General features: G+C 45.8%; 1 protein-coding gene across 1 annotated transcript in view; it reads left to right on the top strand.

Moving 5' to 3' along the window:
- The first annotated feature begins 633 nt into the window (after nt 1–633).
- TMEFF2 (transmembrane protein with EGF like and two follistatin like domains 2) overlaps nt 634–18,135 on the top strand; it is a 125,072-nt gene continuing 107,570 nt past the window's right edge. The window contains exons 1-4 of the mRNA XM_064717784.1: nt 634–999; nt 2,359–2,468; nt 8,221–8,350; nt 11,099–11,125. Coding sequence (XP_064573854.1) covers nt 819–999; nt 2,359–2,468; nt 8,221–8,350; nt 11,099–11,125 — 448 coding nt within the window. The 5' untranslated portion in view covers nt 634–818. The remainder of the gene's footprint in view (nt 1,000–2,358; nt 2,469–8,220; nt 8,351–11,098; nt 11,126–18,135) is intronic.

The following is an 18,135-nucleotide window of genomic DNA, read 5'->3' as shown; positions in this document are numbered from 1 at the left end:
TACAGCCGTGACGGTGTTTTATTTATCTAACGTCGCAGCCGCGCGTGATTAAACACGGACACCCGGGCGCGCCGTTGGCAACTTCAGCAGCGCCCGGGCGTGTGCGGTGCGTGTGCGCGGAGGGTGTCACGGATGTCCCTGCCCGCGGGCGCGCTTGCCACCTGCGGCTCGGCGCCGGCCGGGGCGGTGCGCGCACATGTCTGGGCGCGGAGAGGCGCGGCGCTGCCCGGCCCGCGCCCCGTCGGGGCCGGCGCATCCCCGCAGCCGGCGGGACGGCGGCCCCGGGCGCAGGGGTGCGGAGCACCGCCCGCGGCCCCGCTGCCCGCGCTGTCCCCGCGCCGCGGCCGCCGGCGCTGCCCGGCCCTGCCCTGCCCCGGGCGCTGCCGCGGGGCGCAGCGGCTCCGCCGGCCCCGCCCGCCGGGCCCCGCATCCCGCTCGGCCAATGGGGGCGGCGCGGCGGCGCACGTGACGCGGCGGGCCGGGACCTGCTGCTTCCCCCGCGCAGAGGGATGCGGGCGGCAGAGCGGGGCAGGCGGCGGCGGCGGCGGCTGCGCGGCGGCGGCCCCTCCGCGCCCTCCCCCCGCTCCCCGCCGCCCGGCCCCTATGGCAGCTGCTCCCCGCCCCGCCGCCGCCCGCACCCCCGCGCCGCCCCGCCGGGCTCCGCCGCTCGCCCCAGCGTAGCGCCCGGCCGCCGCTCGCTGACCCGCTGCCGCCGCCGGCCGGGGCCCCGGGATGCCCAGCGGCCCCGCCGCCCGTCCCTGCCGCCCGCCGCGCCGCCCGGGGGGCACGCCGCTGCCGGAGAGTTGAGTTAGGAAGTCATGGTGCCCTGGGAGCCCTCCCCGCCCCGGCAGTGCGGCGGCGGCGGCTGGACGCTCTGCGACTGCTGCTGCTGGCTGCTGCTGCCCGCCGTGCTGCTCGTCCTCGCCCGCCCCGACAAGCTGGCGGCCTTCCCTACCTCCTTAAGCGACTGCCAGACGCCCACCGGCTGGAACTGCTCCGGTAAGCACCGGAGCGCCCCGCGCCCTGCCCCGCCGTGCCCCGCCGGGCGCTCGGAGTTGCGCGGACGAGCCCGGGGGATGCAACTTCAGAGGGTGATGCCGCGTCCCGTTGAATGCACGGGAATAGCGAAGGCTAAAAGTGCCGGGCGTCGGGGCTCGCCGCCGTTCCCGGTGCGATCGCAGCCCCCGGGGCCTCGCTTGCCCCTCACTCCGCGGTGCCGGGCGGGGCAGCCGCGCCCTCCGCCGGTGCGGGAGGCTCCCCGGGCACAGAGAGAGCCCCGGCCCCGCCGAGCGCGGCTCCGCGCTGGAACGGGGTACTCGGCGACGGCTGCGGGAGCCGGGGCCGCGTGTGCGCATCCTGCGGGCGGCTGCTGCCGTGCGCACGCAACGGAGAGCGGATCGGGCAGCGACACCGGGAACCCGCTGCCCGTGCCTTAAAGTCGGGCTGACCTTTGTAACGGGTTTCCTATGCAGGTCAGCAGCCGGTCCTTCTCCGATACCGCAAATAATTCGGGAATTAGACTGTGGTAGCCTTCTAAGGGGAAGAGTGTTATTTGGGGTACTGCGTGGATCGCACATGACGTGTTAGATCGGGGGGAATTTGCACTGTGAGCTCTTCGTTTTAAACATATAGCGATACGGTTAAGAGTGCTCGGATGTTTTTTAAAAAAAATCAATGGATTCAGATCTTAATGGGTTTGGAGTCTGATATAGCTGTTTTGCTTAGTGTCTTGCCACTCGCTGTTGGAGTGGGAAGTCAGCTAGCGAAATCTGAAATTCATGCTTGTATTCGTGAACTGAATGTTCAGTCAGATCTGTTGGTTTTTCCTGGAGAATATGAACGCAAAGAGCTCGGTTCACTCAGCGGCTCATGGGGAACCTGGCACTTCTCCTGTTAACTTAGAGGTCATCAATCTTCATTGAGATCAGGCAGACCATCACAGAAAACACCCAGCCTGTTTGTCTTTATTATTGGGGGCTTTGTTGTGTCATGGGCTGGAGAAATTCCGATTTGGACTTCTGTCCAACAGATTTGTGATCGGATGGGGATAAGTTGATGACATTTCCAACCCAGAGCCATGAAATAGCATAATTACTGGGTGACTTTTGAGGAAACCGAGTCCGTGAAATGGGAAAAAAAAAGTGTGTGAGGTAGTGGGGAATAAGAACTGAGAGAAACACCGAGGGAGAAACAAGAGGAAAAGTGAAAAGCTGAGGACAGGGAAGGACAAAAGGAAATCTGGACTCTGTCAGTTTCATCAACAAGGTTACTGTGCTATGTGCACTAAAATGCAACCATCCCATATTATTTCTCTTGCTAGACCAAAGCTGACTTTTTTTTCCTCTCTTTACATTTGAGGTTACGATGACAGAGAAAATGATCTCTTTCTCTGCGACACCAATACCTGTAAATTTGATGGGGAGTGTTTAAGGATTGGAGACAGTGTGACTTGTGTCTGTCAGTTCAAGGTAAGAAGATTGATATTTCGTTCTCTAATTCACTAATGAGAATACAAGTCAAGTAACTGCCTTTATAACCTATCACTTCGCAATTTATTTCTCTATGTGCAGAGAAGTTAGAGGGCAAACCAGGCTGTGTGTATAAAAGCTGGCAGGAGAACCAACTGGTGTCAAGAAGACATAAGTTTCTCTGGGAAAATGCAGATGCTGTGGCTTTAAATGTCCCTTTGGGTCTGCAGTTTCAGGTTGTGCATTTCTGATTTTTCATCCCTGCCCTTTTAACCAGGATTTAGAGTCCTTTCTAAATTCATTTCTGATACAGATCATGGCTTATTGTATTCGGAGTTCTGATCTAGTTAAAGAAATGGATCTGTAATGTGCTTATGCAATATTTTCAGGAAGGGCTGCATAGTGACAATGCTTCTGCCTGTTTATCTGCCCAGCTGATCAGATTAAGGAGCAATCCCTCTGTTCCAAAATGATGAACTTCCTTTAGGTTTTATATAGTTTTAGGAGAGCTATTACTGAGTAGTAAGGGGTTTTCCTTCTATTTCTTCTCTCTTCCTCTCTCAGCTACATCTAAACCTCAGCCCTTCTCAAAGTCAGATGATTTCATTATGAAGGATTCCATTTAATGTTTTAGCTAACTCGCAGAACAGCTGGTCTTTAAATAATGACCTGAATAGAAACTGCACAAATTAAAGGAGTTCAAAGCATGTACCAGCACAGGGTTGTATGTGTGTTTATGCCCCAATGTTTTTCTGCATTTTAATGTGGATTGGTGAAGTTGTGAAACTTACCATGCTGATTTCAGTGTTTACAGTAGAGCAGGCCAAATAGTGCACAGCTCAAACTGGGTACATCTGTAATGACTATGTTAATATTGAGCTTTCATAGACTATTCATGTTAAAGCATTGCAACTATAGTTTATATTTCTAGAGACAAACGTGCCTTTGGAGATAAAACCCAAGTGATAACTTCCTTCATTTTAAACAAGGAAGGAATTTTCTGTTATGAGAGCAAGACAGTAGTTCTTAAATGCTTGTGTTTCCCATGTTGGAAGGGAATTCATATTGACTGTGGGAGTCTTTTATTACATTTGGAGTTTGCATGCAATCAAATATTCAGCGTGAGAATGCTGTTTTGAGCATTTGCCTTGGCTCAGCATATGCAGTGATACAAGGGTTGTGGTCTGGTCTGTTTTTTCTTTCTAAGAAAAATCTGTAAGGCAGTAAAATATCTGTGACTTGACCCATTGCCTGGTGCTAAGCGAGGGCAGATGATGTGCCCTGAGTCTCAGGAGCTTAGAGGAGCCACTGAGGATGCTTGGGTCTTGTCTTTGGTCCCTGTTTGGTGTTGCCATTTGGAATAAAGCCGTGAACTCATAGCCTGGAGGGTGCAAATTCTGATGTTGCCATTGGCTGGGAAGAAGGCATTGGGAGTGCTGTTTTCCCAAGTCAGGGTGCTAATGCTTGGTGATTTTGGGTAAATGGAACTAGGTAAACCTCTCCAGACTGTGTGGTCCCCTCTTTGAACGGTAAACAGTCTAAGTATGCTGGGTTTAGCAGTTCTGTAGAGGGCAGTTGAAACAGATTTAAGGAAATCAGGCAATTGGTATATTAATATGTAAATAACATCAAAATAATGAGTTGGGCATTTGTGGGCTGATCACTAGGAAATGGGTTGAAATCAACAGCAGTCTTTGGTTTCAGTGGCCTTTGGATCAGGCCCTGTAAACCTCAGAGCTCTTTGTCTTGCAGTGAGCCCTGTGTGGAGCTGCAGGGCTGACTGTGACCTTGGAGGGCAGATTACCTGTGGCTGATGCTGTGCCAGCGCTGCCAAGGGCTGTGGTGCCGGGGGCTTCTGTAGTGAAACGCAGCGCTTTGATACAGGCAGAGCTTGGGGGGATGTTAGCTGCTCTTGTAACATCAGTGGACCCTGTGACAAGCCAAAAGGATATGCCACTGGAGTAGAAAATTAATTTCTAGTGTGGTGTCTGAGGCTGGCTAAGCGAGGCAGAGCTGGCCAAGTAACTTAAGTCACGAGTAATGGGGACCCCAAACAGAATCCAGGGCTCCCATTTCAGTGACAGCTCTCTGAGGTGATAATGAGCACATCAGTCGCAGGCTCCTCATCACTATAAGTGTGTTTTGTGTTTTCTTCATGAATTTGAGAGACTAAACAAAGATAGAGAGCTCATTTTGCCTTAGTACTGATGAAAAGTTCTGGGCTGACCAGCCTGTGTATTGAGGGGCTGAGAACATGGAATGGAGAGCAGGGCTTCTGCCATCTTTGTTTGGGTTTGTTCAAACCAGAATTACAGATGCTTCATATCTGCCCAAGTGGAGTTAAAATGAATTTATTTTTATTTGAGAGGATGAATATGATCAGACTGCTCTGGAACATCCAAGTTAGGCTTCCAACCCTGGAGAGCCAGCGGGCAAGCACTGACAAAGAGGTTCATATTGGCTGGTTCTCCTTGTCACAGACTACTGTGACAACTGTCAGTGAGACATGTATTTTATTGAAAAACATCATGTCCTGCTCCAATCAGGAGATGCAGAGTCCCTGTGCAGGACAGGCCCAGACTTTGGTGCTGGCAGGGAGCGAAGGCTCTGGGACAGTGCTGGCTCCTGCAGGAGGGCTGAGCATGTGGGAAACCACCAGCCCTTCCTTCCCTCAGACTCAGTGGGTCCAGCAGAAGGACTGTAGAGCTGTGCCAGCAGGCAGGAGCTTGGAGACATGGCTTGTTGGGTCTGTACCTGTTTGCCCAAAGCCATAGGTGTGGCAGCTGGGCTCTTCCCTCTGACATTTCATGAAGATATCAAAAATATACTGGGTATTTCCATCTGTGTCTTTCCTCTTGAGTCACCAAGCCAGTGGACAGTCACTGTTTTTTTGGGAGGAAGGACTCCTGTTTTCATGCATTCCACGTGCTTCAGTGTTTGTGGAGCTGCAACATCACCTGTCCTGATCACCTGTTGGACATCACCAGTCCAACTTCCAGCTTAGTTATATTTCTAGAATATATTTTTGCGCTGCTTGGTTCAAGATGTGGGTGGCATTTTGGGAGTAGTTGATCCATGAAAGTAGGAGAAGGTCAAGCTTTTAACAGTGTTACCAGGAGGAGGAGTTACAGAGGTTACAATTACCTTTAGGAAACAAACCACCTGCTTTCAGCGCACAGCAGGGATCCAAAGGCTCCCAAAGATGGTTTGTCCCTGGCTGTGACAATGGGCACTCAAGGCTGCAGGTGCTGAGGAAGGCACCTTTGACTGGCACTTGATGGAATTGCATGAGTCCATTTCCCTGCTCTAAGCTGTATGTTAAAAACTGGCATGTGTGAGAGAGCAGTATGGAACTGTGCTGGTGGGTTTAGTGGGAGTTTTAACATGGATTTCCCTGAGGGCTTGCTCAGTCCTTACCTGGGGATGAATGACCATTCCTACATCTAGGGCCTGGTCTAGTGAGCCCTAAACCAGTGACAAAAATATGTCACTAGACTGACATTCAACATGTGATATTCTCCAGCACTAGCAGGAGGTGTTTTGTGATTGTGATGAGCTATGAGCACAGGATTCAGCGTGGGCAAACACAGGAGTCTGGCTCCAGTGGGTTAGGAACCACCTGGTGACCAACATCACAGCCCTCTCATTGGTGGTCTTGTTTTCTTTCCTGGGTAACTTCCATTACAGTTTCCAGCTCAGAGCCAAGGCAGGATCCATATGGAATTTGCTCCTTATGCCTTTCCCATCTGAATCCTAGTTTTCCAAAGGTGCTGGTGGCAATAGTGGACTAATACTTCCTGGGATCCTGATGTCTCTCAAATGCACTTTAAAATTGGGCCACCTTTGGAAGAAGTTCCAGCCTAGCTCATAGCACTCCTCTGTGTGGATTGGGATCTCACCATTTATGTGGGGCTGTGTGGCCTTTCAGATCTGCAGCTGAGTCCGTGTCAAAGATCATCCCTTGCCCTGGGTGAAAGCAGCAGAGGAGTTGCCTTTGTGTTTCCTGGGCAGAAAAGTTGCCTCTCTGTTTCTTGGGCAAAGAATCCAGCCTTGTTTCTACATGTAAGAAAGCCTGTTGAGATACTCCAGGCCAAATTCCTCACAAATCCTTGGGTGACAAGCAGATATTACACCTAAAGCAAGCATAATTTGATGCTTCATGCTTTAAAAAATATGCACGATTGTGTTAATTGTCCTGGTTATGTATTCCAGATCAGCCTCTAGCAATTGCTGTTGAGCTTCTGAATGAAGTTGGCATTTTAGGCTTGAAACGTTGCTCAGATTTGGAACATAATGGTGAAAATAGCCTAGAAACATTTTTAATCAACAGTTTAAAATCTCTGCATGGAGGAATCCTTCGTGAGGAGCAGAAGGAGAGGGTTTATACTGTTGTGGCTGTTGTTTTTCTTCCTTGTGCTGCGGGAAGAGTGTGCTGGGGGTGGGCAACATCTTGGGAAGATTGAAGAGAATACAATGCAAAAGGAAAATGTCATTTGTTTTGGCCCAATCAAAATGTCACTCTGACCAACTATGAATAATTTCTTGGCAGCTGCTCTGTGTGGACGCCTGCAATTAATGCAATCTATGCAATTGTTTGTGTTAATCACTTCTGTAGTCATTCAGTTTAAAGCATTTTTGATGTTAATATCCCTGATATTTCAGTTCTGCGTGTTACATTGTGCCCAACAAACACACCTCAGACACATAATGGCACGATACAGCTAAATAGGATGTATGATTTCTTCTAAATTTTTACTTGGATTTAGGCAGAGGTGAGCATTTGTAAATAATAATTGTGATCATTCCATTTGTTCTAATTAAACAATGAGGCATACCAGGAGTAGGGTAATCATGAGATAATCATATCCCTGGTATAATTGCCATGTACTGGGCACATCCAAGTATTTCTAAGCCTCCAAGCATGATTATCTTGTGATAACTGCACCCTGTAGGTTGCCCAATTTTCAGTCTAAAATGAAATGATTATCTTTTTTAAATGAACAAGAAGGGGAAAAACTGTCTTCCAGTGGGACAGGAAATCAGGCAGAGCTCAGCAGGAGTGTGAGCTGAAGCAGGGGTGTGTGGTGTGAGAAACTTCTGCACTGGCTGGGCTCACTGCAGGGCTGCTGCTCCTGCCCACTGGCCACCGTGGGGAGAGCTTGGACCTTCGTGGAGCATCCCAGCTGCAGCCTGCCAGCAACTGAAGTGTCTGTGCAGAAAGAGGGGTGCACTTGAATCGTTGGTGTCTCAGAAATAATTTCCCTCTGCCAGTCAGTACTTGAACAGTCAGACACACACTTGAGTGTGCAGACCTCCATAGCACTGCAGGGGTGTGTGCAGGAGGAGGGGAAGAGAGAGCCTGTTCATTACTGTTTGTCTGGAGCCATCCAATGGAAACACAGCAGCTGTGGTTGCAGATGTGAGGAGTCATTTGCCTTGCCTTATTCCTTCCCTGGGAATGCCCCCTGCCCCTCCTGGCAGTCAGAGACCTCTCTGGGGCACTTAATGAACACTTCACCCATTCAGATTACCTTTCCCCTAATCTCTTCAAATCTGTTTTTTTTTTTTTTTAAGTACCCCTCCCTCTCTCCAGGAGCTATAAAGGTGAGAGGATTGTCAGTGTCCCTCTCTGTTGCTTTCCCAGGGTTGTAATGCTGGCAGGGAGCAGGGGGTGTGTGGGGGCACCCCAATGGGTGCTGTGCCCCCTGTGCTCGTGTGACTGACGCTGCTGCTCTCTGTCCCTTCCCATCAGTGCAACAATGACTACGTGCCCGTGTGTGGCTCCAATGGTGACACCTACCAGAACGAATGCTACTTGAAACAGGCTGCCTGCAAGCAGCAGAGTGAAATCCTGCTGGTGTCCGAGGGATCATGTGCCACTGGTAGGTATAACTCACCCAGCCTGCCTGCCATGCCCCCAGGAAAATGGCAAAAACCATTTGCATTCTTGCTTTGAATTCATTGCTGGTTAATTTTTTGGGGGACATGAAAAGTTGCTGCCATCCTTTCCTTTTAAGTACTTACTATAAGCTCACAGTTCCTGATACACTGTACCCCTGGCACTGTTTGGAAGAGTTCAGCACAGAAGTAGATTTGTTTTTTAATTTGTGTCTTGTGCTCCTGATCATCCTGTGCCCTGCCTACACTTCTGAGCTGTTAGGACAAGAGAACTGGTAGCAGATTAAGTAAGCAGATGTCTGATAAATGGGCATCTGGATTACCACAAACCTCTCCATAATCTGGAGAGAGAGAGCTGGATCATTAATGCCTGCAATCCAGTTCCTTAGGTTTTTCCTTATCCTTGTAGGGCCAGATCCCCAGCTGGTATGATTCAACAGAGCACTGCTTGTAATGAGTCCTGCCAATTTATACCAGCTGAGGATTTAGTCCAAAACACACATAATGAGCAGGTCTGTGCCACAGGTGTTTTGTTCTGGACTTGAGGAAACTGACTGGCATGTGAGACAGCTTTGCTCAACTCTGAGCCTTGTGAGCTGTTTATATCTCAGCTTGTATGAAAACAGCCAGAAAGGTGAATGAGCAAAATCTGCCAGGAAAACCCAGTTGCTTATGTGCGGGAGTTCTTGATGTTTTTCTTTCGTGCTCGGTATCTGTTAGAGGTGGGCAGTGAAGTTAACTTGAAAAGAGCAGGAGTAAGCCTTTGTTCTTGAGAGAGTTCTTTAAACTTAAAGCAGAATTTTTTCTTGGCTGAGGATGGAGGAGTCAATAAAAAGTACATTAGACAAACTTTTTTCAGTGCTGTAATTTCATGTTTCATACACCTGAGAGAAAATAAACTCCTTTCTCTGGAAATGTTGTTCTTCTCTGAAGCTGTTACCTGACAATTTTCCAGAAGAAAAAAACATATGCTGCAATTTTTTTGTCCATAAATTGGTATTAAATGGAGCTTGGGCTGACAAAACCTACTGTGATGTAGGATTTGTTCAACTTAGGAAATTCTCTCAGCACAGCAACTGGTCTTTTTGGTTCAAACTTTTTGATTAAAGAGATAATTTCAGGACATTACTACAACTTTTCTGAAACTTATTTACCTGCTGGCAATGACTGTGTTGGCAGTTCTCTTTGAAACACATTGTGGATTTCAGAAACAGAGAAAGGAAAAAAAAAAGATATTTTCCTGAAGTCTTGCTCAAGGTCTTTGGTCTCTTTTTCCTTTTCCTAAGGAGGAGCTTAGTGGAGAGGGGAACAGCCATTTTCCTTAGGTTTTCCCAGTGGGATGGGGCAGAGAGAGAGGGTGCTGAAGAACCCCCAGCAGGGACCTGGGCTTTGGGGGAAGTGTCAATGAGCACCCTTCTGGCCCTGCCTGGTGGGCTCTGGGCCCTGCAGGGTAGAGGGGAAGGAGGGACACAAAGTCCTTTTGTGCAGAGAGCCAGGTACCGCGGGAGCTCACTGTGGCAGGAGCTGCTCCTTTCTTTTTGGGTGCTGGGGAGATGTGGCACACCTGGACAAGCAAAGCTTCCCAGAGCCATGGGGGCACTGTAGTGCAGACCTTTCTTCCCTCTTTCCTCAGTAGCTCATTTGGGAAAGAGCATCAGGACAAAGGATCAGATCAGGAGAATTCAGGACATGGTCACTGGGAAAACACACTTATTTCTGTTAACTTTTTCAGCCACCTTTTGCAGCTGTCCTTTGCAGCCTTGCTGAATAAATCTACCATTTGAAGCAATTCTTGCAACCAGTTATTTAGCAAAGATTTTCCTTTTCTTTCTTAGTTTTGAGCAGTGATGGCATGTGCAAGTTCAGATCCACCAGACCTCCCGGTCAGTAAATGAGATCTAACAGTTCCCAGGGTACTTTGATCCCAAAGCAAGTATTTCAAACTCTTTCTGTTCATCTTGATGCTGATAAATGCATAACTGTTCCACCAAGGGGAAGGATAGGATGGCAGCCTCCCTCCCTTCCCTGCAGAAGAAACTCCTCCTAGGCATTATTTTTGGTAGCCCTGTGTGTGTGCATTTCCGTGCTTTGCCTTGCTTAGAAAGTTTCTTACTGAAGCTCTGGGCTTGGCAATTTTGTGATGTTGCACTTTCTAAATTTGTGACTCTCATCATTCCAGGCAACAAAATGTCAAGTAGAGGAAAAAGAAAGCACTCAGTCTTGAAACTGAGGAACAACCTTGAGAAAAATGGCATTTTAATAATTTATCTGAAGACTTTGAATAATAGTAATGTAATGATTTATTCCAACTAGTTAGAATCTGATGAGATGTCCTGTTTCCTAAAGATAATGATACAAATTTACAAATGTGTTTAAAATTTCTCCTTGGTGAGGATTTAGTAGTGAGTAACTGGAGTAACTTTGTACTGCTGTTGGGAACAAAGATTTATCAGTCTAAGTACAACAAAACGAGGTAGGGACTTCTAAAGGCATTGCAGCATTCTGTGGCTTATTTTATTTTCATCTGATAGAGAGACTTTAAAGAAAAAAAAAACAGAGACACGAGAAAGATGGCTTGAGTGAATTACATTCAGATTAGATCTCAATAATTTACCCAGGGATGCCATCAAAGGCGAGGTACACTGTAGTGCACTTCACTGAAGCCTTGCTTTGCATGCTCCCAGCACATACTGGAGCACATGAATATAAATTCCTTTCTGTTCTTTTCTCAGATGCTGGCTCAGGATCTGGGGACGGAGGTAAGAGCCCTCTTTTAATATCTCTGTTCTTATGTGTGCACACATTGTCTTCCACAATTTCAGATTGTAAGTGGATACACTTTGCAATCTAAGTTGTTGCACTACATACTGTCTTTTGTTCAGCTCTGTCTTTGTAAAAAGTGGTATTTTGCATTTCAGTCAAGCTGGAACCTAATCATCACATGCTGTTTTCTAGGGAAATTCAGAAAGCTGTGTTACTTCTAATAGGACTTGGAATTATTCATAGGTTGTGCTAGGAGCTCTATCTCCATCTACTGTTACAGTTGCACTCATTTGCTTTATGTTTAGGATAATATTTCTTTTGTTTTTTAAAACATGAGCCAAACCCTTGGCTCCTCCTCACTGGAGGATTCAAGCCAAATATTTTGTGGTAGAAGAGAGCATTCTTTCAAAGATATGAAGAAATGTCACAGGGAAAGAACAATGTGTTTTGATAAGAACAGCAACAGCAAAACTGAACGTGGAAATAGCCTGAGCGCTTTGTGGCATACGGGGATACTGTATAATGTAGGTAAACTAGCATTTGAGTAGGGTCTTATTTTATTGGTTTTTGAGGCATTTTTCCTTATTTGTTGGTGCAGTCATGATGGATTTTGATTGTCTGACATCAGTCCTTGGAAGTATAAGTGTTGGGTCTGGGTAGTGCCCTGCCTTGGGGTAGGAGTGTGATTTTGGGGCTGGTAGGTCCTTCTCTGGGGGGCCAGGGCTAGTGTGGGTATCTTGGGAAGGCTGTCCTGGAGAGTTCCCCTCATTTGTGCCCCAGCTGCCTGAGTAAGCTCCAGGAGCCCCCTGGCAGGGAAGGGCAAGGCCAGCATCAGGCTGGGAGGCTGCTGGAGCAGCCACAGGAGCTGGACCAGCTTTTGGTGTGACACAGACAGCAGGGCTGGGCTCAGACCTGGTTTTATGGCTACTCCTGGATGGATTCAGGTTTTTCAAATACAATCATGTTACTTGGCAAAGTATCCCCTAGTGCTTTGGTAAACTACTAAAACTTTGATTTTGGTAACCAGGAATCAGTGAGTGCAGTGTGTATGGAAGGTATTATTTTACCTGTGAGGTGGCCAACAACATGAGCATGAGGTACTTTGGGGGTCTGATTTTCTGACATCAGACTCAGGCTGCTTTCTGAAACTCAGAACATTTCAAGATGCTTCAAATCTGGCTCCCCAAAAACTGCAATGTGAAATACTGCTAGTTTTTCCACCTATTCCTGTTTTACTCTAATGTTCTTTTAGATTCTTTTTAAACCATTATACCAGAAAAATACCTTGTTCAGTGCTTACTAGAAATCTACTATTTGCTTTATATGTACAATAGGGTTTTCACACCTATGGTCAATAAATTGGTTTTCAAATGAAGTTGCACTAAATTCATCATGCATGTACTAAGGAAGACAGATAAAGTTTTCAGTTTATTTTGTAACTGAGGAGATGGGAAAACAAAGTTTGCCACTTTCTGAAAGTAATGAATTCCATTCTCAGAAAGCATAGGAATTTAAAGGCATGATTTCAGAGACTTCCATTTCAGAAGCTCAGGTTGACAGACAATGAGCAGAGCAGGGCCTTGGGATGACTGTGCAGGTAGTAAGGAAGCAGATTTAGGAAGGAGACAGAACCAAGTTGGTACATGTGTTTAAAGGTCTACAAAGCTGCCTTGTATTATTCATGATTTAGTAGGCAGCTATGGCTGTTCTTGAAGCACAAAAGTATATTTATGTGCCCAAAGAAGCTAAATCCAGACAAGTAAATGTTGTCACTACATCACTCTTTACTAGACATGGTTTTGTTGTAAAAGCTGTAATAAATTTTGGATGTCATCACAGTAAGTCTTGTAAAATCCACTCCAGCAGTCATGAGTGGGATGTGTTCCTATGAGAAGCCCGAGGTCTTAGTCAATCTTCTGTGGTTTCTGATTTTTCTTGAATTATTTTTTTCTTTCTTATGGCTTTCCAAGGAGTCTTGGTTAACAGAATAACCATTGCAGCATCCTTCTTGAGCAAAACTCCTGCCATTGGGATGGCCACAGCCAGCCAGCTGTGAGATAAGGGAACAAAATTTTCAACAGACTTGTATCTCATGGTTGGATTTCTTTGCTCTGATGAGGTACATCTAACAAGAAATGAACTCAAATTGTGCTTTTCTGGTTCATGGCAAGTTTCCAGCTTTGAGGTGGTTTCCCCCATGACTGACACCAGTTCAGCTCCCAGTCTTGCTGCTGCTCCTTCAGTGGAGTTGTCACATGGAAAGTGTAATTGCTAGAGGGCTCAGAAATAGCTGGGAAGGGGTTGGTGTGAGGGACAGATGTAGATAAGCACACCATGTGGTCATGCAAGCCTCCTTTTCTCAGGAAATTGGTCAGAGCATGAACAAAACAGCCAGGGGCTGTGTTTTGGTGCCATATTTTCCTTGTAGGTGTTCCCATCTGGGTTTGTAGGGAAGTCTCAATTCACGGTGTAGGATTTGGGTTTTTTTTGCTTTCCTGTCATGGATGCTGAGATCAGAGGGGTCTCAGTTTTTCAGCACTTAAATGATCCTGAGGGCTTTCCAGAGGTGATTTAATCCTCCTTTATGCAGCAATAACATACAAAAGTCTCCTTATTTGTAAAGTGATGAGGGAATCTTAATCACATTTGATTACTGAGCCTTCAGCATACACTTTTGGGGATATCCAGTAGATGGGTAGGACAGTAGGTGTTCAAATTTCTTACTGCAGAAGACATTTTTCCCTGTAAATGAAGATGAAAAATGCAGAATCAAGAGCCATTTCAGTGTTTTGATTGCAGAAGCTGGGAGTGTGGTGTGGAATTATTTAAAAACCCACATCCCAGAAAGATACTAATCAGAAAGCCAGAAAGGATGAATGTGAAAGACTTTATACAGAGAGTAATTTAAAGAGATTCCATTCATTTTCATCTATGCCGTTCTCTAGACAACTGGGTTTTTTTAGAACCCAATGATTCATGTTTTGGTCTTGAGCAGCTTTATAATGAATTCTTGCTCGTTTCCTGGCTTCCTTCTAACAGCAACAAACTCAAGATGCAGTATTTCATTATAGCTCTTAATGGGCTAAGAACATCTCTCCTCGGTTTCATTTTCACGCTGAGCACTCCTTTGCCCTGCCTGCATTGTCTGCACTCCCAGCTCTGTTGATTGGCTTTCATTCACAGTCTGGTGGATGCACTGAAGGTGACTGTCACCCTGGGTGTTGCTGTGACCCCCAGCAGGGCAGTGCAGAAGCACCTACCTTGAATCCATTTCAGAGCCTTCTTCAATTCCCATTCAAGTCCTAATGACTTCAGTGGGAATTCTGTGGTGCCTTAGGTACACAGATCTTATCCTAGCTTGATTTTTATGTTAATTCTTTATGATCTAGACTAAGGCAAAATAAAAATAAACCAACCAAACGAGTGATATAATTCATCAATATCATCATCACCATTTATTTTACAGTAGCATCTAGAGATGCTAATTCTAAGATTAGGATTCCAGCGTGGTACACCCTGACACTGTGAAGCAGTTCTTCACAGTAGGGGAGAGAATAAAAACTGTGAAGCAGAGCCTGGGTATTCAAGTTGGGCAAGGGCTGGAAGCTGCATCACATTCCAGTGTTTCAATTGGGAATAGCACATGTTGCTTCAGAGCCAGCCCAGGGCTGGGGCTTTGTAGCCCCCATGTTTGTCAGCAAGCCTGTGTGACACCCAGAAAGAATCAGAGATTATGCTGCTCTTAAACTTATTCCTGATCTGTTAGACAAATCTGAAAGGCAACAACCTTACAAGACACCTTATTTTCCTCCTCTCTCTGCCTCTCTTGCTTTGTGTGTGTATTTTAAGGATGAGCATGCCTTGTTTGTTTGTTCATTCTTTCAATTTATCTCTTCAATCTTAGCCAGAAAAAAATGAAGCCCTGCAGCTTTTTGTAGGTGCCAACATGTAGATTTAATGATAGATTTGGTATTCTGGTCTGCCTTTCCTGTTGACTTAGAGATGTGTGAATAAACACATACATATTATAAATCTATATGGAGCAGCAGTCATCTTGAAACACTAACCCAGAGAAAACAGACAGGAAAAAAATTAACACTTTGCAGTCCATGTTATTTTTTTGAGGTAAACCATAATGCAGCATGTATATGCTTCTTTTTTTCCTTTAAATAATAGGTAAATGGCTACTTTGACCCAATTGCCTCTGCATTTTCTCCGTACTAGTTTTGAATGGCTTACTTGAATTCAGCAGCTCTGCTGCTTTTTCAGTGATTTCCCTTTCTGCTTTATTACAGTGTTGATTGATGGGCAGAGCTATGCAGAACACGCTGAATATTGCTGTAAACACTGTCCTGGCAATCACACTTGAGCCAAAATACACCATAAAACCTGGTGTGTATATTGGTTTGAACAAAGCAGTGTATAAAATGCAGTGCTGATAAACACACACATACACACATGTTCTCAATATAGGGGAGAATATTCTGACTGTTCTAGTTTAACCTTGGAAAAAAAGGGAATTCATATTTTGAGCTACAGATTCTTTTGCTGGGTGTAATAGGTGATTCAAGCTTCTCTCATGTGAATTCAGACTATCTGCTGACCCCACGTGCGATTGTCAACTGCAATAAGGAAATAGGAAAGCTTCTTTTACTCTAATTTGATTTGGGAAATATAATTTAAAGCAGCATCAGAAGGTACAGAATCAACTATAGCAACGTGCAGCGACTGGGTAAATACCTCTGGAGGGAATGTTTAAATCTTAAATGATTGACCTGACTGTGGTTGGTCAAATATGTCTCCTTTGTTAAACGGGTTTTTACCTTGTTAACCTCAGCATGGCACTGAGCCCAAACCAATAAGCTCTTGGAAAGGCCAGGTTTATTAGCTCAGGCTCTTCGTTGTCCTAACATGATTACATGACTTCCAGTTCAGGGCTGGTGCTCTTCTGACCTATATAAGAGTTAGGTCAGGGAAAGGCAGTTCATGTCTCTTTTTGGCCTTTAAAAATTAGGAAAGGATGAAGTTCCTGTATGTTTTTGTTGACTAAAAGAGAAGCACTTGGGCATTCACAAGTGCCAGGCTCCTAGACCCCTGCCAGGGCATTTTGTGCTGGGTAGGATGCATTAGCCATTTTGGAAAATCCTAGGAGGTATGGAGATGACAGGAATACCATTTTTTGGACTCCTCTTAGGCTCTCATTTAAGCTAAGTACTGAGCTCATCAACCCTGCTGGGCTGAGATGCTTGAGCAAATCCCCATAGCTCCTAGAAGCTCTCCAGGATGTTAAAGTACCAGCCCTGGAAGATGGTGGGCTTGGATTTCATTACCTGGATCTTGCCTGTGTTTTGCTTGCTGCTTCTGAAGCTGGAAGGCATAAACACCCAGTGAAAAGTGCTGTGTTTTCTACCTGTGCTTGCTGTGTTATTGATGGGCAGCAGTCCTTGCTGTGCTCCTGGTCCCATCAAGCAGGCACTGAGAAATGCCACGGGAAGAGTTTTGACGGGCAGTGAATGATTTGTGGCCCGTTTTCAGCCATTCATGCAAAACTGAAGAAAATGAATAGGAGATGCCATGAAGATCCACAGACTTGTGTAGGCAAGAAGTATGAATGACGTTCATTCATAGCCTCTTGCCTGCATTATGCAATCCTTTAGGTTTTTGGCACTTTGTGTAAGTAGTTCAGAGCTACACAGGGATTCTATGAATGGAAGATGTTCACCTACATTAAAAACTACTGACGATGCCCTGGTTTTGCTTTAGAAGTCAAAATTGCTTCTCTGCATAGAAACAGAGAAAAAAATCCAAAATATGCTGGCTAATCATAGGCAATCTGCAAATCCACTAATAACTAAGTCATCAAATCATCAAACAAATCCTATGATACTCCAGCAAACAGATTAAAAAAGCAGTGCCCGATCACAAATACTCATTTATTGGACTGTTATTGTAAACACAGCAAGAGAGAGATGTAGTGGTCTAGATTTGTCTGTTACATCTCTGTAAACCTGGATTAATTTTCCTTGTGACAACTGTGGAGTCGCTAGAGATTAGCCGTGATGACAGTGAGAGGCAAATCTAGCCCACTGTTTTGCTTTTTTTGTGCAGGGATTTCTTCCACAGAGGAAAAGAATGGCTTTCAAGCTTTCAAAGGGCTCTTCCAAGCTTGCTACAAACACCTTCCATCATGGGGCAAGAGCATGTGTTCAAGCACATGCTTTGGTTTTATCACATGCTTAAATGCCATTGATTTTTGAATTTCTCCTGTGAATGTGGATGTCTTGCACAAGTGGGATCTGAGGCAGTCTGGGAGTGACCAGAACTGCTTCAGATCCTCATGCATCTCACCATTATGTATTCTGTGGTTTAGTGGTTGAAGAAGCTGATTCACTGTGCACTTGCTTTGAGCAGGTTTTGGTGTGACACAGGATTTTGTTAGATGCTCTCATGAGATCTTAAAAAGAACAAATGGGATGAAAACTGCCAAGTCTCTCTCTAAAGCTTCGTGTATTCGCTTTCTCCAACTCTTGCATTTCAGATCTCAGCTGCATCTGGCAAATTTAATGTATTCTGCACTTGATGTTTAAATTCCCTTTTGTCTAAGAGGTTTTCTTTCCTTTCAGAGATTGGGAAATGAAACCAGAAATTTTGCCTGCTAGATTTGAAGTCAGTGGGAGTTCATCTTCAGGAAGGGCACAACTGATTCCTAGACACTTAGCAAACTGGAGACAGCCTCCTCCTTTATGTAAATGCACGCACAGGACAAATTTCATGAGTGTGGTTCAAGCCCAGGAATCTAGAGCAATTCATAATCAAATCCAGATGAGTTAGAATTTTATGGGAGAGCACTACCAGTTCTTAAGATGTTGCCATGAGTCTACTAGCCCAGGTTTTTGAATAGCTTTTATAGAAAATGCTTCGTTTCTACTTTAAAACAAGCACAGAGCTTGTTGCTCAGGAGAATGCTTGAATAGAAGCCCAAAGTGTTCAACAACAGGGAGATCTC

Source organism: Zonotrichia leucophrys, chromosome 7 (assembly GCF_028769735.1).
Source record: "Zonotrichia leucophrys gambelii isolate GWCS_2022_RI chromosome 7, RI_Zleu_2.0, whole genome shotgun sequence".
In the NCBI taxonomy this organism is placed as follows: domain Eukaryota; kingdom Metazoa; phylum Chordata; class Aves; order Passeriformes; family Passerellidae; genus Zonotrichia; species Zonotrichia leucophrys.
Note: the sequence above shows the minus strand (reverse complement) of the source record. Positions and strands in the feature narration are given on the sequence as shown.